The 25395-nt window shown below is 39.9% G+C and overlaps 2 protein-coding genes across 4 annotated transcripts in view; both read right to left on the reverse strand.

Moving 5' to 3' along the window:
* The window catches only part of APH1B (aph-1 homolog B, gamma-secretase subunit), a 111192-nt gene extending 108522 nt beyond the window's left edge, over positions 1-2670 (reverse strand). For all 3 annotated transcript variants that reach the window (XM_079912029.1, XM_079912027.1, XM_079912028.1), the window contains exons 1-2: positions 2477-2670; positions 926-1096 (exon numbers count right to left, since the gene is read on the reverse strand). In XM_079912029.1, coding sequence (XP_079768155.1) covers positions 926-1096; positions 2477-2589 — 284 coding nt within the window. In that variant the 5' untranslated portion in view covers positions 2590-2670. The remainder of the gene's footprint in view (positions 1-925; positions 1097-2476) is intronic.
* A 7046-nt stretch (positions 2671-9716) lies between these two features.
* Positions 9717-25395, reverse strand: part of RAB8B (RAB8B, member RAS oncogene family) — a 66953-nt gene continuing 51274 nt past the window's right edge. Inside the window, exons 3-8 of the mRNA XM_079913269.1 lie at positions 25259-25319; positions 20120-20197; positions 19053-19142; positions 17778-17843; positions 14938-14988; positions 9717-14015 (exon numbers count right to left, since the gene is read on the reverse strand). Of these exons, the coding sequence (XP_079769395.1) occupies positions 13923-14015; positions 14938-14988; positions 17778-17843; positions 19053-19142; positions 20120-20197; positions 25259-25319 (439 nt within the window). The 3' untranslated portion in view covers positions 9717-13922. The remainder of the gene's footprint in view (positions 14016-14937; positions 14989-17777; positions 17844-19052; positions 19143-20119; positions 20198-25258; positions 25320-25395) is intronic.

The raw sequence follows: 25395 nt of genomic DNA on the forward strand, positions 1-25395 counted from the left end.
AAAGCAACAAGTAAAAAATACAGAAGGCCTGGCATATTGGCAAGAACAAATTATCAGAAGCCTATTATAAGAGATGTTATTGAGGTTCTGTCTTGGTTGCATCCATGAAATTCATGAAGTGCTTTAATTATCCCATTTGCAGAGATGAGAAGACATAGCACATTTATCACTCTACTAACTAAGCCTTACTACATAATCAAAGCCAATCTCATGACTAACTGAAAGAAAATATGGTTCCAAGTTTAAGCTGTGTTTCAAAACAGTGGTTTCATGTGAGATCCTCATGGATCCTACAGATGACCTACTTTCTGGCCTAAAAAGGGAACTCATGCCCACGGCTTTTTTTTTTCTTTTAATGTATTTTTCTATTCTGGACATGAAATCAAATGACATATCACAAAATGAACCCCTGTTCCTCCCTAATACAGTCAGAATAATGGCAGGCATAATCACCATAAGAATTATCTATTTTAGGTGATGTCAAAGAGAAGTGCGTATAAATTCTGATCTGTAACAGTTTTTGTTCTTCTTGTTTCAATGACTATTTCTCTAGCTTATTTTTCTCCATGGCACTTACTGTCTTTTAATATACAATGTCTTTTCTTGTTTATTCATTTGTTGTCTATCTCTTCCCACTATAATATTACCACCATGAGACTGTCTTTTAATCATGATGTATCCTCAGTACCTAGGGTATGCACGGCATTGAGCAAATTCTCAAGACATATTTTTTGAACGAGTGAAGGAAGGAATGAATGTCCACAAATTAAAATACTCAATATTTTCAGGCTGGAAATGTACAATCCCTTGGCTTGGAACTATGCAGGAAGACATGGACCTTCAAATACAATAATACATTAATATTTCAAACTACTAAATCATAATTCAAATAAAACTGGGAAAAAAGGTAAAGCGTTTAACTTACTTTAAAAGTTTATAATATGCAAACCGGAACACTTCTTGGATAAGGACTGAGATTAACACTCCAAAGATCAGCAGATCTCTCTGTCTTGGTTCATCTTTGTTATCAGTAAGGGTTGCTGCCATGAACCAAATGAAGGAAGAAAGCAGCAGAGACACCAGCCAGAAGAAAGCTCTGAAAATTGGTGTGGGGGGGAGGGGGAGTTACAAGTGAACAGGACTAATAATGATTTAAAAGCAGAAAAAACCCTGCTTGAGAAGGAAGAGATTTCCTGACAAAAAAAGTGTTCATGAAGTGATGCTCTTAACCAACTGGTCCTAATCAATGGTGCAGTTTCCCTGGTGAAATAAACATGCAGGCCAAGAGGAATTTGAGATTTTTCTTAAAAATCACTTTTTTCAGTGACCCTGCTATTTGTAAATACATCTGCAGACTAATTGCCAAGGACTGTCTGTCTGGAAACTTGGTTATTTGCTAAGCTTCCTAATTAAAGCTTTGCCCATTGATGTGCAAATGTCTTTTCCAGGAAAATGTCTACATCTCTATTAACAGAGCAATTGGTTTAAAATCCAGAGGTTGAAAGCCTGTGCTCTGATCTACATCAGTCTTCCAGGCCTGGTTTTTACAACATTCCTGTGGATTTTAATGATTATAACAAGCTTTACAGACCTCTTGCCCAAATCTCTATTGTTTTTTAAATGACACGTGTGATGCAGCATTTTCAATACAGTTGTGAGAGGTGAGGAAGCTCAGAAAAGGTGGGATTCACTGGTCTCGCCTGGCTGTTTCTCCTGGTGCCAAGTGAGACTCAGTGGTGGAGAAGGTCGTAGGGGAGCTCCAGTAAGAGCTGCCAGACAGGTGAAAACTGGGATTATGATCACATTCGCCACCAGAGTTCGGTATTGACCAAGCTCCTGCAAGGAGACGTACTACAGGTGCTGCGGAGTTTTCACAGGTTTCTACCCTTTGGCCGCTCACCTGAATCACCTGGGACGCTTTTAAAAAGTCCGAATTCCACCCCCTAGACATTCCTATTCAGTTGATTCAGGGAGGGGTAAGTGTTGGGCATCGGTATGTTTTAAAGCACCTGATCCCCAGGTGCTTAAGGGCTCTTAACTCGCTTGGGATTACAGATGCCTGTCAGAATCTGAGGGAAACTAGGGACCTCCCCCTCCAAAAAAATAAAAGATGGATATTTGAAGTTATCCACAATTTTTTAAATACAGTTTTAATGTATGACTCACTAACGCCCATCCACGGACCCTAGGCAAAAACTCGGGAGCCAAGCGTCAGGGTTTTCTGAGACCCACGATGTGCTCTCCTTCCCTAGAGCTCGCCCTCTGGGGTCGCGGGGCTCTTGTTCTTTTCTCGCCGACCCTCGGAGCAGGGCGAAGAGTCCCAGGGGAGTGGGGTCTCCGCTCTACCCCCTCCTAACGCTTCTCCGGTCCAAAGCCCAAAGAGGACGAGCCGTTTCGTGGGGACGCCAGGTATCGCCGGTACCCCCGGCGGGGGAGGGGAGTCCCAGGTCCGGGTTTCCCGGCACAACCGCCTTACCCGATGATGAGGAAGATGATGCGCAACGGCTCGGTGGCGATGGTGAAGATGTAGAGGGCGAGCGCAGGCCCGAAGGCAACGAAGGCGCAGCCGAAGAACACGGCCGCCGTCATGGCGACCGCAGAAGCCGGCACGGGGTCGCAGCGTGGACGCGGGGGCGTAGCGTGGACGCGGGGGCGCAGATAGACCACGGAGAAGAGCGCGCGTCGAGGGCGGGGCAGGCCGAGGGGCTGGAGGCGGGGCGCGGCGGAGGAGGCGGGGCGCGGCGGAGGAGGCGGGGCGCGGCGGAGGAGGCGGGGCGCGGCGGAGGAGGCGGGGCGCGGCGGAGGAGGCGGGGCGCGGCGGAGGAGGCGGGGGAAGGGCGCGGCGCGGCGCGGTGGAGGAGGCGGGGGCCGGAGGAGGCGGGGGCGGGGCTTACCTCCGGGCTTTCAGCCCGGGAGACTTAGCAGCTTCTGATGCAGAGGCGGCGGTAGCTGAAGACTTTAGGGTAGGAGCTTTGGCGCCGCCCCCCGCCACCACCACTGGTACGCATCCATCAGGCCAAGACACCGCCCACGAGGTGGCTAAGAGAAGGGGAGGTCCCCAACCCGCTTTAGAGCCAGAACTAGGGAAAGAGTCCAGATCAGCTAACGAAAAACTCTGCGCAGGACATAGGCAGGATTCCATTTCTAAACAAAGGAGCCTTTTTTTGAAGCACATTATGCCATTTGTATAGTTGCGGAAACTTCGTGAAACTATGTACAAAACCCTAGCCGGGAGAGCAGTGACCCAGGCGATAACTCACAGTAGAAGCTGTCCACCTCGGGGTTGTTTTGGCGAGCTGGTTTTATTTGTACCCCACTCCCGCCAAGTCTTAAAAAAGTTGTTTTTGAAGGCATTCTTTGATCACCCTGTAGTAACAGTCACATCTCCCTGCTCAGTTTTTACTTGCTCATTTGTCTCCCCCATTAAAATGTAAACTTCTGGAGGGCAGTGTCTTTGTTTTGTTCTTTGTTGTTTTTGCAGCAGCAAGAAGGTGCTGAACTAAATATCTGTTCAATGAATGAAATAATTTTAAAAGTGGAACTTACAAACACTTGCTATTTTACATTAATTAAACAATTTCTGAAAGGTTTACAAGTTAAAACCAGAAGGTTAATTTCCGTAATCATTCACATCTAAGATTTATCTCCATGTCTAATGGGGATAATAATACGTCATGGGTTATTTTGAGGATTGTGCCTGCACAGTAAGTGCTATGTAAGTGTTAGCCATTCCTATTTATTCTTTAATGCCTGTCGTGAATAAAGCTCTTGGAAATCAACACTGAAAAGACAAAAGTTGGGACCTGACTGAAGATGTTTTTGCAGCTCACCTCTGAAAAATGAGCCTTCAAATAATATAAGCATTTAATTTTTATGGTAGAATGTCACCTTCGTTCATTTAAAACAGACATATATATTTTCCTATTACTCCACAGAATTTTTCTTCATTTTGAGATGTCTTGTCCAGCACCTATTAAAACTCAGGTTGAGACAACAGTTGAAATTGATAGAGTGACTCTCCATTAGACTCTTTTGGTTCTACCCTGAACCAAATTTGTCAAATACAATTACATTACTTCAGCTCCATGCAGAAATGCCATCACAGAGGCATAGCCTACTCACATCCTTGGTGTAAATTAAGCTTTTTTAATACAAGAAATTGTAAGCAGATAGGATAGGGGGTCTCCAGAGAAAGAGAACCAGGCATGGCTTCATTGACATAAGAAAATCTGTTTTTGGCCTAAGCTATTTTGTCATCTAAGCCTAGACACAATGCTTATCCTTGAACAGGCCTTAGTAATTAATAGTCTTAAGGGAACAAAAGAATGTAGGACTGTTATTGGGCAAGAGAAATAACAATAGCAAAGATAATATATAAGTAGTAAAGACTCCCAGCTCTGTTTCAATGGTAAAGATTAACCTGAAGCCTCAACCACCAGATCAACTGGAACCTAAGGGGTGATGATGTTGACCTTTTCTGACCCTTGTGACTTCAATCAACTAAAGCTTGGACTCTGTCGACCTTTGCCTCAATTCTATGCTGAATTCTCCTCTGCTCAAGCGCCTACATAAATATGCATGTACCCTTAGCTTAAAACATCCCCAGTTTTGCTGTTTGGGGAGACACTGCTTTGGGAAAGATCCCCAGTGTGCTCCTTACTTGCTGCAAGCAATAAATCCTTCCTTCTCCTGATCTTTGGCTTGGTTGCGTCTTTTGGCTCGACACCCACCAAGAGGCGAACCCCGTTTTTTGGGTAGCAAAATGGCCATCTACATTTTTTCTTGCATATTTCATAAACTATTTCATTATCATTATTCAATATCTCTAATTTACTGTTTGAGTTCAGGGCTAGAAAAAAGTTTTGTTTCTCCTGACAAATGCATATGCTCAGCTTGAGAGCTAACTCATCATATTCAGGCTTTATCTTAATTCCCAGGAAGCTTGGAGCTAAATTTAATAGTCAATTGTAGCAACTATTCTTTTTTTAAATTACAATTACTGCCATGACTTCAGAATATGGCTTATTCTTTTATCCCTATTTTGATTTGACTATCCTGATTTTAACCAAGATCTGTGTCTCCATTAAAGGTGCCTCAAATACTTTGGAAGTAGGCAACTCAACATGCAGAGCTATAAATTGGGGGAATTTGCACTTACGTTATCTTGACCATATCTCAGTTCAATTTTAGTCCCCAAGTGCAGTTAAAAAATGGGACGGCAATGCAAAATGTAATGACTCTGACCCCCTATCTATGAAGACATCTTTAACTGATGTCTGTTGGAATAAAATAGAAAAGGAAATAACTAGACCAAACTGTCAAAATCACCAATAAGGTAGACTTCTTCAGCATTCATGGTTATTTACCAGAAACACTTATTTCAAGTTTTCTCTGAATTACATTTATATGATGTATGGCTGTTTAAAAAGCACTTTTACACTGATTTCCACAATTCTTTTACAAGTGAGGAATGTGAGGCTAAGAAGCAGTGCTATGACTCCTTAAGTTTTTACGAACTTACTATGAGTTTTCTCCAAAGACTTGAAAACACACTAAGTGATGTTGGGAGTTAAATCTCTAAAAGGTGCCTGGGGGATAGAGGCTGACACACACTATGGATAAGGATATCTGCTGGGTATGCGCCTGGAGGAGTGGGAGGGTGCAAAAAGCAATACCACATATTAGCAATTTATCCAATAAAGCTTGGACATACCTACCAGTAATTCACAATATACTAATGAATTCGCTTGAGCTTTATTTTCTGATAGTGCTGATAGATTTATACTCAACCATTTATTCATTCATTCAAAACGCATGCTGTGTGAGTATGAAGTGTCAGGCAAAATGCTAGGGATTGGGAGTACACCAATGAAACAGTTGTGCTCCTGTCTCCACTGAACTTACAGTCTAGTGGAGAAGCCAGACAGGCAAGTAGAGGGGTTATGAGGATATGCAGGAAGGGGGAAGGACAGCCAATCCAAACTTGTGAGCTGTTGCTAAAGAAGATGACACCCAGTCATTCAGGTCTTAGCTTTGGAGTTAGCAAAGCTAGGAAGTAGGGGAGAAATGGAAGGACAAGTGGAAAGGCCTCAAAGTGAAAGAAAGCAGGGCATTTCTGAGGGACAGAAAGTAGTTCAGGATGTCCTCTCAGTGTGAGGAGAGATAAGACAGAAAAGGCCAGCAGGTTAGAGTTTACCTCAAGTCCGGAGTTTATCCAAGGGAGTGACAGGCTCAGATCTCCTTTGTAAAGATAATGGAAAATGGGATTTCAGATAAGAGGTCTTTGGCATCTGCAGATGAATCAGGGAAACAGCAGGAGTCTGGAGAGAAGCAGAAAGACTGAAGAGATTTAGGAACTGTGCAAACAAAATTTAATGACCTGATGAGCTACATGGAGTGAGGGAGGGAAAAAATCAAGGGTGATGGCTTCTGGAAAGGTATATATATTTTTTAATTAATTAATATTAATGAATTTTACTTGTACTGACTGCAAAAAAAATGCACAACCTAAAAGCTGAGAATTATGTTTTATTCGGCCGACTTGCTGAGGGCTCAGGACTGCTCTAAAGGGCCAAAGGGAGGAGCCAGATATATAGGAGTTTTGAAAACAAAAACAAAACCTGGTGGTTGGGACAGCTGATGATTACTGTTAATTAAAGAAAAACCAGACATCTCAAGTGAATGAATTTAGCACTTTTCTACGTGTGGGAAGACGCAAGAGTCTTGGCTCATTGAAAACATTCCTTTGATATGCACCTTAGCTATCTAGGGTCAGTATCCTGCTTTTCTTCATCCTGAGTTCCCTCTGGGTGCAGTTTTAGGGGGCAGCTGCAGTGGCTGAGGGCTTGATGGTCGCAGCATCCTTTGTTTACTGATATGGCATGCGACATTTTTCATCCACACTTGCTATGGGGGCATTCTCGTATATCCCTGGAACTATATTGAAAAACCTAAATTTTGAGAGTAGAAAACATGAAGAAAGGGGAAGAGAGGGTTTACTCAATTTATCAATACATAAAGAGCATTCTGGGTGATTTATCTTATTAAAAGAAAATTCTTCTATATTTAATAAAGGATAAAAGAGTATAAGATATTTAACAAAGACTAAAATAGTGTAAGATGAGGGCCAGAATAAAAACCAGATAATGAAGCTTCTCTTTTTATTGCCAAACTTATTGAGGCACTGATGAATTTACTTCCATTCTTTCTTCAAATTACAAGTAAATGGAGAACCAAACAACTCCTAAATTACACTTAGCTTTCTTCAGCAACGTGTTGATTGTGATGACTACTGAAGTTCACTGATTCTTTCAACATTTATTAAACACATACTATATGCCAGGCTCTTTGCCTGATACTGCGACTACAAAAACCAAAGACTCGGTCCCCACCTTACAAGAGCTGAGTCTAGTGGGGAAGGAAAGTAAACAGATGATTCGAATCCAGGGTAGTGAGCGACACTTTGGGCAGACACAGGAGGGAGTTCCTAACCAGGGATGGGTTGTGGCTGAAGTCTTCCCAGAGAAACCCTTACTGAATGAAGATAAGTAAAAGTTACTGAAAGATAAGGAGAAGTTAGACGAGGGGCAGGGAGTCCGCAGAAGGAGCAGCGTAAGGAAAGGAGTGACAAAGCATGTTATGTTCAGGGAAATGCAATTACTGGCGTGGTTCAAAAGGTAGATATGAGGGCTTCCCTGGTGGCGCAGTGGTTGAGAGTCCGCCTGCTGATGCAGGGGACACGGGTTCGTGCCCCGGTCCGGGAAGATCCCACATGCCACGGAGCGGCTGGGCCCACAAGCCATGGCCACTGGGCCTGTGCGTCCGGAGCCTATGCTCCTCAACGGGAGAGGCCACAACAGTGAGAAGCCCGCGTACCGGAAAAAAAAAAAGGTACATATGAGTTAAAGAGTGACAAAATCTAAGGCGGGAAAGAAAGATGTGGGGATCTCAAAGGACTTTGTTTGCCAGGCTACAGAGTTTAGTTTTTTTTTTTTTTCTCAAGGTTATGAGGATTAAGTTTGGCAGGGGTGTAAGACTTCAGTTTTAAAAACCTGTCAGCACTGTGATAACTGGATTGGAGGAAAATAAGATTAGAGACTGGAAGACTGGTTAGGAGGGGTTGCAGAAATCTAGGCAAAAGATAAGGAGGCCTGAACAAAGAGGCAAAAATAATGGGCAAGGAGAGAGATTAGAGAGTAAGGAGTTAGGACGTGTAAGACTCGGAGGTTGATTAACTGTTTGGGGATCTGGGTAGATGACGGTGCTATCAAGATGGAGAGAAGAGGAGAAAGAATAGGTTTCTCCTCTTGGGATTTAGAGTTGTTGGTGGGAATTGCTGGAGAAGGAGGAAAGATGGAGAGTTGAGTTGGAGTTTCAGACATGTTGTTTGATGTACCTGTAGCAGATTCAAGGGGAGGTGTCCAGTAGGCGGATCAACTTTGAAGTCTGGCCCTCTGGAAAGAGGCTGGGGCTAAAGACACAAATGTGAAAACTGTATTAGTGTCCTATCATTGCTGTAAACATATTACCACAAATTTAATGGCTTAAAGCAACACAAACTTACTCTCTTATAGTTCTGGAGGTCAGAATTATGAAATGAGTCTTACCAGGCTAAAATCAAGGTGCCAGGGCCAGGATAGTTTCCTTCTAGAGGCTTTAGGGGAAAATCTCTAACCTCACCTTTTCAAGATCCTAAAGGCTGGACTTCCCTGGCCGTGCAGTGGTTAAGAATCCGCCTGCCAATGCAGGAGACACGGGTTCGAGCCCTGGTCCAGGAGGATCCCACATGCCGCGGAGCAACTAAGCCCGTGAGCCACAACTACTGAGCCTGCACTCTAGAGCCCGTGAGCCACAACTACTGAAGCCCGCGCGCCTAGAGACCGTGCTCTGCAACAAGAGAAGCCACGGCAATGAGAAGCACACACGCTGCAACAAAGAGTAGCCCCCGCTCGCTGCAACTAGAGGAAGCCCACGCACAGCAACGAAGACCCAACGCAGCCAAAAATAAAGACTTGAGCTTTAAGAAGAAAAAAAAAAGAGTGAAAGGAAAATTAAGCTTGAGAGGAATAGTGAAGGTTCAAAATGGTTCTGGGGATGAACGGCAAAAGCTACCGGAAACATGCACCAGCCCAGGGGTAGAACACTGGCAGAACATCACATCCAATTGTGTTATTTGAAAGTGAAAACAACAGAAACTAAACTTGCAAGGATTAAGAAGGGAAGGACGATCAATTTAAGGCTGCAGTTCTATAACAGAATAACCTCAATGTATGCTGAATTAAGAATGAGCAGGAGCTCTGGCCATTTTTCTCAGTCTTTAAGGAACTCTAGGGCGGGGGTGGGGGGGATAAATTAGGAGGTTGGCATTAACACATACACACTAAAATATATAAAATAGATAACCAACAAGGACCTACTGTACAGCACAGGGGACTATACTCAACATCTTGTAATAACCTGTAAGGGAAAAGAATCTGAAAAAAAAAAAATCACTGAATCACTGTGCTGTATACCTGAAACTAACATGACATTGTAAATCAACTACACTTCAGTTAAAAAATAAATAAATAAAATTTCCCTCCAAAAAAACAAAAAGAACTCGAAGTAAGATGTAAAGTTTGCTAAAATACCTCAAGTCTACCATGGTTTGAGACACACACCTAGCAAATTAGAAGAAACATTTTAAAAATGTGCAATCCATTTCAGAGAGACATAAGTATTTTCATTATGTAGTTTTTATTTTAGACGAACATTATTGTAAAAAAAAGTTCACCTGGAATAAAATCCATTTTTTCTTAAAAAAAACACAGCATCATTATCAGTACACAGTTAATGAATTGGCTTAAACAAGAGTAACAACATGACAGGTCCACTTTATCTGCAGGAGCTTTTTCACATTAAGCCATTGGAGCAAAAGTAAAATATGCTGAAACTTACAGTAGGATGATTCTATGGAAAAAACGGATATTTCCCATTAGGGGCATGATTTTAGTCAAATAGTTTACAGTATTTAAAGGAACAGTGTCAGCTGCAAATAAACAAAACCCATGTGTAAGGCCATAGGAATGAATTATAATTAAATTCACATTTTAAAAAAAGGTTAAGAAATAAAACAAGAAGTTCTATTAGTTCTTGGCAATAAGAAATGCAATTGCGTATGGCACAAGCATTTCAAAAAATGAAGTAAAATTTGAAAATATCCCTAGTTGTTTGCTAATTTTCATTTCTGTAAATTTCATTTAGTTTTTTTCATGCTGAACATGACACCCATTAATTTTATTAGTCTGAAAAAAGACCAATTCTACTGTAAAATTGTGCTAGCATTTGAAATTTTATTAGTATATCCTGTCCATCTAGGTCCCTCTAGGACAAGGAATTTCATTTTTAGACATTCCCCCACCCCCTTCTTTGGATATAACAAGAAGGAAAAAGGAATGTCCTTTCTGTTAAAAGAAAAATTATAAAAAATCTGACAGCAGAAATGAGTGCTTAAAATCAGAGGAAAGTAAACCAACATAATGAAATGCTATTTTAAAATTTTAAGCTTAGAAGCTCATCTTTAAAGATTAAGAACTAAATTTATAAAGAAATCTAAGTCATGAACTAGGAAAGGAAGTCTGCTTACACGTATCACTTACTGTTCACAGGAAGAACTATAAGCCTTAATACAGATTCTCAGCATTCAGAACCTGTAAAATGGAGTTATAATCTCTTATTTAGAAATTTCTGCAAACATTTATCTATATTTCACAGCTAAATTTATTAATGGAGACAGGAAGATAATACTTTTTTTGCGCTACTGGATATGACATGTATGTTCTATCCTAAACTACCTGCTACTTTTTCCAATGATGCCTTTAGTTCAAAACAAAACATATAGTCTAAATTGTGTTGGATACTTAAAGGCTGGCTCACTGTTTTTCTACTAGGTATTAGAATACTAGTTAGCTAAATGAGGTATAATTAAAAAATAGTCCTTCAAAGTAAAGAGTATAGTCTTCTGAAAATTTATAACAAAGACTGCACAAAATGTTCATGTAAATAGTAAGAAACCCTGCAGCACCTCCTAACTGATGCACAGGTGGATTATTTTCTCATAATCTGTCTGAAGTAAAATATAGCTAAAATAAGTTCCCAGTGAAACGCTTTACAATCAACTGATTTACACGCTACTTAGTTACAGCACATTTTCATTGTCTGATACCCTCAGACTCCATTTGAAAAGGTCTAGTCCAATCATTGTCAAAAATTAGCACACTGATAATAAAATGCAGCCACTGAACCACTAATACTGCTGCAATAAACCTTCATGTACCTTTATCCATAAAACCACAAAAATCTTCACACAAAACTAGATTTCAGCAGGGAACAGACAATTATCTGCCACTAAATTCATCTACAAATAGAAAAAATAATGCACTATATGTACATTATTAAGCAAAGTGGAATATTTATTAGGGCATTTTACCATGCAGAAAGTGAATCTCCTATGGTCTTAGCTCAAATTATATACAATTTAGCAAAGCTAAATGTAAGAAAATAGCAAGGACAATTTATTTCTATATAACAGTATATACCCCCAGTTCGCTGCTACTTCAAAGAACACTCTTAGACTCATCTAACTTTTATAGGCTCTTTCAAAGGGAAGTTCATGGAGACTAGTTATTAACCCATACGAGACAACAGAAGAGAGAAGGAAAAAAAACAAAAGCAAAGCATTCTGTTAAAAAAAAAAAAAAAAAAAAAAAAAAAAAGGCTAACCACAGAATATGTCAGTTTTGGTTTGCAGACAACCCCTGAGATATAAACCAAAGTGTTAAGACACCAAAGAGTTGGAGGTAAATTACTAAGAGAGTTACATTCATACATGGTGTCATAGCACTTGCCTTTTAGAAATTACCTTGTTACCATCCAGAAAGCTTAACTGCTGGGATCTTTTTCTGAAAATCAGTGAATACAAGATGTTTCTAAGAAATTATCTTTTTTGTTCCAGAAATCTATCTAATTTTAAGATGGCAGACTTACAGTCAACTTTTGATCAAGGAACTACTGATTTTACTGGGACACCAACTGGTGCCTTTAAGCCTATAAGTAAGTACAAAAAAAGAAAGCAAAAAGCAAGGAGACTGAAATTTGTGAACAATAAATTTAGTGAACCCATCAAAAATAGCTCTGGTATATATTTCCTGCCACTAAATTGTGCATAAGTTTTCAAACAAGTAGTAAAGGTTGACTGGTCCAAGTATTCTAATGATACATCTTAATTTGAAGCAGAATTCTCTGCGGTAACAAGCAATCCATTTCCACTTTCATCTCCCAGACATAACTATCAAGCATGATGATAACCTTTGTGAAACGAAACAGGCCTAACAGGAAGAATAATTATTATTTCCTAATCACCTCTTTATTACTCCCTTCTGTGTTATGACACTGAAGGCTAGAATAACAACAATGAATTTGGCACATTAAGTTAACACTAAATACCTTTTTTTCTCACGTGACGGTTTCATCTACAAAAGGCATACCAGTACCAGTGTTTGGTGAGAAAGGCAGCTAAGTCTTTTGGTTGGCTTTGGTCCAAATGGCTGGACCAAGTTCTACAACAATGCACCTGAACAGATGGAACTGGGTTCTACACATTCAACAACAGCTGTTGTAAAACTGAAACCATGCTCATATTTGCTCTAATGAAAAGGCAAGACTTTTCCTAGAGGCTGCACTAGGTCTAATTAATCTTATTTTTTTTAAAAAAAGCCCAAATTAAAAAAAATCATTATTTTCACCATTACCAACAGCTATCTCTATGAAATTTACATCCACAAATTAATTTCTATCCCTACAGGTAAGCGTTCTGTGAACTAAGTCTAAATCTAACTCGTTAATTCTTGCAGACAGGGATTATGATAAGAATTGGGCATTACTACTAAACCAACAGCTAAGGAGTGAATCTAAGAAAAAATATATTATGTTTGCTGATGTGACAGAACAACAATTAGATGCTGAAAGAAAACCCTAAATAGTGTGTCTCTCTGTCCATGTAAAATTTCAGTTTAAGAAGCTTACACTTAGAAACAGACAACAGTGTTCAAATATGTTATGTTTTAGGTGAGTGACTATAATAGGTCAAACACAGGAAAGAAGAGCAAATACAAAACTCAAGAAAAGAGACATTAAAGTGATTTCCAAATACAGTGTCAATAGATTAGGCAGAGGTAATCAATAAATCACCTGAAAAAGTGATTTATTCAGCTACCCAGACTCTCTGGCAAAAAAGTCAGGAATGAAGCAAAACTGTAAACAATCTGAAGAAATAAAGAAACTGTGGCCTTTGATGAGCAGATGGGCATTTTTATGAATTTTTAAGGTAAAGTTTATCAGAATTTAATGACTCTTTTATTTAAGAAAATCAGAGCCCTTAAATAAATGCTATCAATGCAATAACATTTGGCCATATGAACCTGACCAAATATGCTATAATTTTCGTATATTAACCTCTGCTTTAAATGTTCTACTCTTTTTTTAAACATTCCCGAATGCAAATTTGTCTAGAACCTCATCAGACAGAAGTGTGCAGATGTGAATCTCAGATTGTGCTGTAACAAGGAAAGGCTAACAACTGATGTGCAAAGTGAAAAAGAAAAAGATAGCAGCTTTTGCAACACGCAATAAAACAGAGGAAAAACAAGTTAAGTCCTGCACGTGTCTCCACTTCATTGTTTCCACGTTTGAAAGAAGAAGCCTGTTATCTTGATGGGCCATGAGGCTGGAATCCACTGCACATTCTGTGTGCAGAATCTAGGTCTAGGTTCAGTGGTGCTCTCAGTAGCAGCCAGGCAGGATGATTCTGAGGCTGGGTGACCTGTGCTTTCAGAGAAGCAGGAAGGGGTCCTCTAGGTGTGCTGCAGTCTCTCAGAAAGAGTTCATCAAAGTAGCGAACAACGGAAGAAACTGGTCTTCTTTGATCGGTTTTCTGTTATTTTCACTGGTCCACCTGCCCCTGATGAATTGCCGTCATTCTAAAAAAAAACAGAAGATGGAGTTAGCAAGGAAATAAAAGTTTCATGGTTTGAGCCCAATTACCTAAGAAATAAAAAAATATCTAACTATGCCATAAATGTGTCCTTAGTAGTGTGGTTAATTAGGAAGGGAACTAGTTAAGCTCTGATGTTGTCTGTTTCTTTGGAAACAGTGGGTTAATATTGGAAAAATATTTTAAGGCTAGCACCTAATATATTAACTACATATTAGGAAGTTCCTAACTCCAGTTCAAAAAAATTATAACCAAAAGAGTGTAAAGTTTCAAGGGAATAATGGAAATAATGTTAAGATACTGGTACAGGCAACCCCTTTCTTGGAGGTAAGAAGAGTTGGTAACATAAGGTATACAATTATATGCAAGATTCAGGTTAAAACAAACTTTCCAGGATGTCGTAATGATTCATCACTGAGATTGTTTCAAATTTAAGCAAACTTCAGCGTCTTTGAGATCATAATTATATACTGATATAGAGAGAGATAAAAAATTTAATTTTGCCATTATTACTTTAATTATTCTGATCAAAATTCAATTAAAGACCACTTAATGGGGATATATGTATATGTATAGCTGATGCACTTTGTTATAAAGCAGAAACTAACACACCATTGTAAAGCAATTATACTCCAATAAAGATGTTAAAAAATAATAATAAAAATAAAGACCACTTAAAGAGCCAGAGGAAAGAACTGAAACAACTGCAGCTCAGAAATAAGAAATTTGAAGAAACAGAAATAAGAATCAAAGTTTAAGCGGGTGAAAATGTAAGTCAGGGAAAAAATGGGTTTATGTGACTATATTATAATCAGGCCTATCCCTTTAATTAAATAAATAAACAACACAAATAAGAAAACAAATTTAAAAACAGCATAAGGAAAATAAAAATTATGTGTCATACAAACCATTTTTCTGTTGAGTTTTGTCATTATATCCCGTGCAAGTGTAAAAAATGCCTAAAGGTAAACCAAAGATTTCATTATTATATGTTTATAATATCTTTTAAAATAGAAATGTAGTCTTTTTTTATTATTTCATTATAAAATATAAATATATTACTTTGAGGTTTTTAACTGAGAAAAGAACATAATTGCAATCACAGTAGACACATGACTACTGTAACTTACTTTTCATTTATCATATCATAAAGGTTTTCCAGTGTAATCAAACTGTCATTCATCAAGTATTTTCTGCACATAACATCTGGCACAAGTTCCTAATATGACACTTGCTGAATTATGGGTATAATAAGATCACTTGGGAGGCAGAGGCTCTAAAGCTCCTGGGCATCCCCAGAGTAGGGCACAGTTCCTGGTCTAGGAGATGCTGAATATCTGTTTGATAAGTGAAGGAATAATTATGAATTACCCTATAGCTCTAAAATTTGTTTTCACAAAAATCTCCACCTTTTATTCCCAACCTCCTCTCTTTCAAATTGCTTTCACTCTTATACCTGAGAATATATAACCTCCTGTGTCGCAACACTGAAAAATCCCAAAAGTTCCTACAGCTCAGCTAAATTCCCCACCGTGGAAATCAGTGAAATAGAAGCAGGACAAATCTCAGTGGCATTTTATGCCTAGTGCCTCTTGACCCAAACCCAAGCCAAACATTTTTAAAACCTATAATCCCTGGGACTTCCCTGGTGGTCCAGTGGTTAAGAATCCGCCTTCCAATGCAGAGGACAGGGGTTCGATCCCTGGTCGGGGAACTAAGATCCCATATGCCTCAGGGCAACTAAGCCCGTGCACCACAACTTAGAGAGCCTGTGTGCCACAACTACAGAACCCTGAGCTGCAACTATTGAGCCCATGCACTCTGGAGCCCGCGTGCCACAACTAGAGAGAAGCCCAACTGCCGCAATGAAGAGCCTGCCCGCTGCAACGAAAGATCCCCTGTGCTGCAACTAAGACCTGACGCAGCCAAAAATAAATAATTAAATTAATTAATTAATAATTAAAAAAAACCCTATCATCCCTACTTTGTTTCTACATGACTCTTAAGGCTTCCTCAGTTGTCGCCATGCTAAACCCACTGGTATGTCAGTCTGTTCCCAATCACTCCTAATGCCCCCCAAAAATGTTCAGCAAAAGGATTATTATTAAACCAGTCAAAAAGAAGCAATATGATAAGTACTATTATCACTCATTGTCAGTGTCTCATTGTCACACTGGTCACCTGTGAGTCAAAGTTTCTAAGTAAGCCCATCTCAGTTTTTGAGGCTAAGTTAAAGCCCTGGGAAAACTGCTAACTTCTGCAGAATACCTGGCCAGTAAGCAGCTCGGGCAATCCGCAGGTCTATATTTCCATAGCTCAACGCTCTCTTCTCTTTTTTTTTTTTTTTGGCCACACCGAGCGGCTTGCAGGATTTTAGTTCCCTGACCAGGGAATTCCCAACTCAATACTCTCTCTAAGTCACAGGTATGATCAGGGCTCAGGACTAACAGAGACCGAAGCCTGCTCCATTAAGCCAGGGTACACAGCTCATTCTGTGGCAGCAATCCTACGTGGGCCATCTCAGTGAGCAAGCTTTTCTCCTGTCTCCACCATTAAACCTGACTGAAGAGGCTCCCCTCTTTCTGATGAAAGGAAATCCTTTTGTAGCAAGCAGAGGGAAGCATTTTTCTGCATATCTATGCTTGAGTAAATAAATCAGTAGAGGCTTCCTGTTTCCTGACACCCATTTGCCAACCTGAAAAAATGACTGTTAGTTACTTAAAAGAAAGAAAAAGTTCTGATCCGTGTCCACTAGTTGAGTCACTTAAGTCTCAAGTTTTAGCCATGTCATGGTGAAGAATGAATAGCTTGAGAAATTAAATGTTTATGAAACCATCAGTTTTATTGTTAAATAAATTACATGTATTAACACATAGTACATGTATTATTTTTATGATAAGTTTTAAAAATGTTTTTAAAAAAGAAAATATTATCAACAACTCTGCGCTTGGTAAAGAATAGAAGACCTGGGTCTTCCCTGGTGGCGCACTGGTTGAGAGTCTGCCTGCCGATGCAGGGGACACGGATTCGTGCCCCGGTCCGGGAAGATCCCACATGCCGCAGAGCGGCTGGGCCCGTGAGCCATGGCCGCTGAGCCTGCGCGTCCAGAGCCTGTGCTCTGCAACAGGAGAGGCCACAGCAGTGAGAGGCCCGCGTACCAAACAAAGGGCAAAACTGAACTTAACCTGAACTTCCATCTTCTGTTCAGTGACCCATTTTGGGGTTTTTTTTTGGCTGTGTTGGGTCTTCATTGCTGCACGCGGGCTTTCTCTAGTTGCAGCGAGCGGGGGTTACTCTTTGCAGGCTTCTCAATGCAGTGGCTTCTCTTGTTGAGGAGCGTGGGCTCTAGGCGCACGGGCTTCAGTAATTGTGGCCTGCGGGCTCAGTAGTTGTGGCCTGAGGGCTCAGTAGTTACTCCACAGCACGTGGGATCTTCCTAGACCAGGGCTGGAACCCGTGTTCCGTGCACTGGCAGGCAGATTCTTAACCACTGCGCCACCAGGGAAGCCCTGTTCAGTGACTCTTAATTGAGCAATCTAATATATCCCATGTGGAGGACGGGTGTTAGAAATCCAACAACCAGGATCCACATAAAAGTCAGAAGCATAAACGTTTACAGAATGGAAGTGGAGTTCCCACAAGGCATTCACTAAGGAAGAAAATATCAAGGCTTGGAGAGTTGCTTGAACACAGGCACCTAAGACACTAATGCTACTACGTAACAAGTCACCAAACAATTCCTTCTCACCTCTTCTACATTCGTACTGGATTTTGCACTTGTCTCCAAGAATTTAATCCCATAGTCAATTGCTAACTGAAAGACAAAAAGAAACATTTAAATTCAGTGCAAAATAAATAAATGCATACAGAGCATTTATATTTTTTAGGTTTTTCAGAGTCCTAAAGGGAGCGTACCTAGTGCAGAACTCCTGTGGTTCTCAAATTTCTTTGCTTTCTTCTACTGTATCATGTTTGAAATTTAGATATCTAACTTCATCACCACAAGTAAGTAAAATGGCACCACTTCCACTCAAAACATAACTTAAGTACTTCCCTTCTTTTCGATTATACCTGTAGTTCTCTAATAAAATCACTAGCAAACCTATGAGACATTCACCCCTATCATTAATTTGGGATACATCTGCCCCTTTTATCTGCTCCCAAAGTACAAACCTCCAACAGTTAGTATTGTAACTTTTCATTATTTTTTAACAAATTGGTGCATAAAAGAACAAAAGCTTAAAATACTAAGTACTCACTGCTTGGGTTTCTACTGATTGTGGCAAATTGTGAACTCTTCTACATTTCCATCTATTTCCAAAGAGTTCCCAGTTCATTTGCGACACCAAGATTAAGTGAACGTTTTTAGGGGGAAAAAGTTCGCAGTCGGATCGAAAAATGCATTTTGCACATATCACTAAAAAAAGTCTAAAGCAAAATTCCAAGACTTAAAAAATTGAAGCCTCTAAGTCAATTTGGAAAATGTCAAAGAAATGAATATGTACATGTAATAAACTCTTGTTTTACAGGACATAAAATAGAGAAATGCCTATAAATGATATCCGTAGCTTAATGAAGAGTTTAAAACTCCATAATGACCTAAATCTAATGTGCAGTAAAATATTCTTAAAAAAAAATGAATTGAAAAATGATTACTGTTGAAACTTCACCTATCCTACTACTTTTTTTTCAAAGAGAATGAACTGGTTTAACTTCAAAACTGGGCATTTACACACAGATATGGAAGAAATAACCTGAACTCTAAGCTGCAGGAATCTGAAAAAGGACCAATTTGTATCTCCCAGAAAACAGCAAATTCTTTAGGAATGAGTCATGACTACACAGTATATGGAGTTGGAGCTCGAATACTAATTCATACCATTCAAGTATGGATTACAACCCTTTTGTTGTTTTTTTAACAGATTAAAATATAGATGTTTTTAAAACTTAAATCAATAATAGTAAGAAAATGAATGCTTAACGTGAGTAGATTCCAATCTTTATGCATTCAGTTCAAATTTACCTTCTCCCCTCTTTCTTTTGACACTTGTCTTTTGTCATTCATATCACATTTGTTGCCCAGGATCATTCTTTCAACATCTGAAGAGGCATGCTGCAGGGAGAAAACAGTATGTTAGACAAACAACCTGAGAAAAACACAGTTACTCAACAGGCAAATCTGAACCTGTCAGAAACAGATCCAGAAATTTAATTATAAGACAAATAATCTTTCACTCAACATAAGGCCTGATTCACAGAAAAATTTTAAAGATGAGGGGAGGGGAAAGCTACAGCATAAGAGTCCATGCGAACATTTTTCCCAAAGGCTTGCAGTCATTCTCATGTCTTTTTTGGTACATGAACAAACAAAAATAAAACTTAAAGTTACCTAACAAAAAAACTTCCAAATGTTAGTTTGGGTCAAAGAAGGGAGAACACCTCGGTAGTAAGTGAGCCAATGCAGAAGGTATTCTGGATTCTGAACTACTTAAACAATAAATTCACGTGGGTTAATATAAATGTGTATGAAATTATTTCACAGTCAGATTTCTTTCTGAAATGTCAAAGACATTAAAAAAAATCTTCATACCAATCAAACTGGAACTAAACCAAATTTTAAATATCTAAGATGAAGAAAATGTTAGAAGGGCAAAATGATAAACTGCCAGAATAAAGATATATTTTTGCCCGTCAAACAGCATAGCGTGGTGGAATAGACAGAACCTGAGAACCCTCGCTCTCCTTTTTAAAGGCTCTATGAGCACATGCAAGTCACCTCTTTCTGACCTCAGTCTTCTCATGTGTAAAATGGGGACTTGGATTAAATTATTTTCAAGATCAGGGCCAAGTTTAAAATTCTGTGAAACTGCTCCTCTGTCTGGACCTCCCCCCAGTCCAGCAGAGAAGTCAGACTGGCGGTACCAGAGATGTCACCCTCCCTGGCACTCCTCAGAGCAGAGGGCCTGACCTGCCCATGCCCTACTTCCTAGCAGCTCAGCTGAGTGATAGGGAGACACTCATAAAGGGAGGAGCCCTTTATAAGCACCCAGCAGGACTCTTCTCTAGTATCCATTCTCTTTCCATACATACCTCTTCAATGTTTCTTATCCAATTTTTAATATTGTCAAAGGACTTTTCATTTGTGATGTCATAGACCAGCATAATTCCCTATAAGAGGAAAAAAGACCGTTATTTAGTACTTTATACATTTAAAGTTAAAGAATATAATGTCAATGTACTCTTCTCCTCCAGAAAGCTTGTGTTTGTCCTTTTTCTGTCTTTATAGAAGGAATTTATAATAAAAATTTAAAGTACAGAGAAACAGAAATAAATAAAACCTTCCATTGTCTCACCATGTAAATAAATACTCTGTTAACATTTATTTCACTTTTAACCTGTAATGAATTAGTGATTATGGTAAAGGTGATACACCCTTTCTACCTGACTTCATATAATAAAACTGGCACCAACTGAAGCTAAAAGGATGTTTAAGTTAAAATAGAGATAACATTGAGAGTAAGAGGTAATCGCTTCTGTTGTGCACTTGTTTATTCTGAGTAGAAATTATCTTGTTTCTGACTCTTATACTAAGACTGTAACCATATGGCTTTAGATTTATTTCTTTTTATATGAACTGACTGAAATGTTACTAGACTAAAAAAAGTTACTATTTGTCTAAGTAAATCACAGACACTTAAAATATAATGCATTTGTTACACAGTTTAATGAAAAGCATCCTCATCATATCTTAGAAGACCCCACGTCTGGTATTTTTAAACAGTTTATCTTCTAAATGTTTCAACTGACACCTGTATGCTACCTATTCCAAAATCTGTATCACAAGACCACATTTGTGTGTTAAGTGCTAGATCCACCCCCCGTCCATCCATTTCAACAAATATTTAGTGAGCACCTACTATGTGCCTGGTAGTATACCAAATGCTACTAGTAGTGAATAAGATAGGCAAGGCCCCTTCTTCTCATGGATGGCTAGCAAAGAAAACAATGAACCAATAACTATATAATTAATTATAATTTAGACAATCACTATGAAGAAGCATGAGGAGCTCTGAGTAAAAATGCTAACCTAATCTGGTTGAGGGGCTGGGGTGGCTCAGGGAAGGTTTCCCTGAGAAAATGACATTAAAGCCAAGGCCTGAGGGCTGAGTAGACTTGAACTGGGCAAAGGGGTAGAGGCTGGAGTGAAGAGGGGAAGCCCTCAGTGCCTGGGACATAGCAGAAATGTGATAAATATCTTGCTCACCAGGAAGGCCCAGAACCTACTAGGTTGAGTAAAAGACTGCCAGCTTGGCCCTCCCTGGTGGCGCAGTGGTTGAGAATCTGCCTGCCAATGCAGGGGACACGGGTTCGAGCCCTGGTCTGGGAAGATCCCACATGCCACGGAGCAACTAGGCCCATGAGCCACAACTATTGAGCCTGCACGTCTGAAGCCTGTGCTCTGCAACAAGAGAGGCCGCGATAGTGAGAGGCCCGCGCACCGCGATGAAGAGTGGCCCCCGCTTGCCACAACTAGAGAAAGCCCTCGCACAGAAACGAAGACCCAACACAGCCAAAAATAAAAAAATAAATAAATTTAAATTATATAAAAAAAAAGACTGTCAGCCTGGCAAGAGTGCCCAGATCCAATGGGAGAAGGGCACAAGATGAGGCCGAAGACACAGACAGGGGTCAGGTGTGCCTTGGAGAACACTGACAGGGCATCGGCTCCCAGATGGCCCCTGTGGTCACCGAAAACTCAACTCAGTGAAATAGGAAGTTGTCTTTGTCCCCTTCAAATCTTCTCTTCCTCCTTGTACTCTCGTTTTGAAGAAGGGCAATACATCCCTGCCAGCCAGCCCAAGCAGACCCTTGGGAGTAATCTGCTCCACCACTAGTCAGTCACTAAGCCCTGTAGACTCAACAACCTCCACATTTCCACAGTCTGATACCCCACACGCAAGGCCTTACTCACATTCTCATCAATTAGCCTTTACCTGGATGACTTACGTCTCCCTGCTTTCATTCTTAACCTCTTCTAATCCACTCTCCATAAGGGCACCAGAGTTATCACTTCATTGCTTAAAATCCTTTGGCATCTCGCCATTGTACTCATAACTAAAATTCCTTAAATAGCAGGCAAAGTCTTTCAGGGTCTGGCTTCCAACTTTGTAAATAAATACAAAATATAAATGTAAATAAATGTAAATCATATAAAATACACATAGATAAAAGAATCCAGGAAACATAGTAAAATGTTAACAGAAGCTATCTCTTATGGTGGTGGGATTTTAGATGATTTCTTAGGATCTTCAAAGCTTTCTATACTACATGTAACCTTCTGACAACCAGAAAAATATACATAATTATTTAAATTTAAATGACAAACAACATTCTTCTCTATCCTCCCTCCTCCTAGCCTCGAATGCAAATGTTTAACTTTGGCTACACTGTAGATTTTACAATTACCAAGGTAATTAAAAAAAAAAAAATCAAAGTGGAGAACTGCACACTTAAATGTTAAATTTTATGTTACATATATCTTACCATAATTTTTAAAAGTCTCAAAATGCAATCTGAATAATTCCTGATTCAAACAGCTTAGCTACCTACAATAGTAAAATTAAGCAAAAAACTGCCGGAGCTTTACTTCCCTTTGGGCTATGTGGACAACCTTGATCTTTACTGCTGTCTGTCAAGTAGCACTCTGGGTGGTTAGCACAGGAAGTGTGAACACAGTGTAGTGGTTAAGGGCACAGATTCTGGAGTCAGAGGTATCAGGTCTGGGCTCCACCGCATGCTACCTGGGAGATCCTGGAGAAGTTATTTTATCCCTCTCAGTCTGCGTTTGGGAAATGAGGACAGCACATCTTCCACAATGGATTTTTGAGGATCTACTGAGATGTTATTTGTAAAGTACTTTACCTAGAATCCAGGACACAGCTTGGACTCAATAATTGGCAACAATTATTAATTTATATCTTTGGTTTGAGTAGCAGAAACCCTTTGACTATTCCCTATGTTTGTAAGCTAATTGATATTATGAATCAGCTGGAAATACAAGTTCCGGTATACCAGGTAAAAACTTTATATATCTAGTATACATATCTATAACAACAACGGCCTCCTAAGAGTTCACAAGACAGTACTGAGAAATGGCGATAATGCAATGATATGGCGCCTTTTCCCCCCAAAGCCAGATTGTCCGTCAGGGTTACTGCTATGCCTACAAATGTTGCTCAATAGTTTGAAACAGACCAAAGGACTCTGCCATGGTGTCAGACTCAGTACTGTGCTTACCAAAACGCTGCATTCCTGAGCCAACCAAACTAAACCTGCCAGAACCACCACCTGTTGAAATGAGAACACAACGGCCCCACATCCCACTGGAACAGATGACACGCGGGATCCAAGACTCAAGTAGAGCAGGATTCCCTGAACATGTATCTAAGATTGTTTCTAGGTCTGAAATTGTTCACTGATTCACTCCTTCAGCAAGTATTTATTGAGCATCTACTATGTGTAAGGCACTGGCATTCGTAGTAAAACAAGAGACAAAAATCCCTACCTTCAAAATGAAAAGGACAAGATATCTTAGAACAGCAACAATGTCTAATTATTTGCAGTAATGTGAAAAAAGGCTAGGCAGTAGACAAATGAAATCTAAATTAAAGAACACATTTCAATGATCTCTTTCCTTATACCATGAACTAGAGCTGCACAGCCAAGGAAGACACTTGCTCCACATTCTAAGTGTTCTTGCCCACTCTGTATTGAAAACAAGCTTGCAAGTGGTATCAATACATCATTCCTAGAAAATAAAGAAATTGGTCAATATAAAGGCCTGTGTTTATAAGATGCCTCTAATCAAAATTACCTATAAACTATTCTAAATCATCCCTGTTAAGATGTTCTTATTTACCCCCAAAATCCTTTCTGGAGGAAATAAACAACAAACAAACTTCTCCACACAAGATAAGTCCCTTCCCTTTGATTCCAATCTAAGCAGAGAGTAGCTGACAACTGCCCTTCTTAAAAGGATGACCTTTTACAATCTTCAAAGTATTATAGGGTGGAGAACACATACATATAAAATGGTTAGTGGTATAGAGTCCCAAGGTGGTAGAGCTTCAAAAAGGAATTCCCAAAAGGAATCCCCAACTTCTGTGTGGGGATGTCACTGGCACTCAAATACTGGAGGGTGAGTGGCAGTGGAGGAGGAAGAGAGAGCAGCATGATAATAGAGGGATCTGTGAATTCAGATCGCACCTTCCTGCGGCAAAGGGACAGCTAAGACCCCTACAGCTCCGTCACGTCCACACCACTCTCAGAAGCACAACGGTCTTTTACGCAATGAGCTGGGTAAGTTGGCAGCTGGCACCCCAGAGTCTACTAGGCTGGGCTATGTGATCTCAACTTTTCAACTTTCCAAGACTCCCAAAGCATATTGGGTTTCATCATCATTTAAAGCTCCAAGTTATACCTGGCTTAGGCCTAAAAGCCAGAGATAAAGCCCTGTTCTGGTTCAGACGTTTTAGGCTTGGTTCCGTAGAGCTCAGCTTCTAAGCTACCTTACTCACCATTGTACTCACAGCACCACACAGAATCTACCCTGAGCCAACAGTATAATGGGTTGTATAGATGAAGCATCTTAGGACGGAAAAGAGCCAAGTGACGAGGTTATGATAACAAGGATAAGGCTAGGATATAGCACAGAAGGACCTGGTAGTCAAGATTCACCAGATTCTAAGCCTCAGAGAGTCACAGATCATTTGGCTACTTCCTGGCCAGCTGGCAGAATGCTGGTGGAGGAGACTCCAGAGAGATGAGCCAATAGGAGTGGATGTTGTGGACCTGGTGAGAGATAAGGGATGATGGTGGCAGGGCTGAATGGGGAGAGGGTGCAAGAAATGAATATTTAGTCACAGGGCTTGTGGTTTGCTAAGATTTGGCAAAGGTATTAATAAAAGGACAAAGCACAAAAATATACGATCACTCAGAATGTGTGGAGGAGTTCTAAAACATCTCCAAGCTAATTACATGATTAATATAATGAAGACCAATGGTAGAGTACACAGCTACTAAACACAAAACGTAAAAAACCCTTTAAATGTCTTGTTTGCACGTCAAAAAATCTATTTTCTCCAATGTACTAGACTCTAGCTTGAATCCTACAAACTTGACAAATGAATATTCATGTTTTACTTCCACAAAACCCTAAAACACACTCACCATAGCTCCTCTATAGTATGCTGTCGTGATGGTTCGAAATCTTTCCTGACCCGCTGTGTCCCTAAAATTTAAAACAAAGGAGAGAGTGGTTTGCAAAGTCATCACAAGTATCGCTGAGGAGACACTCGAAGCTGTAG

This window comes from Stenella coeruleoalba (assembly GCF_951394435.1).
Source record: "Stenella coeruleoalba genome assembly, chromosome: 2".
NCBI classification, from domain to species: Eukaryota; Metazoa; Chordata; class Mammalia; order Artiodactyla; family Delphinidae; genus Stenella; species Stenella coeruleoalba.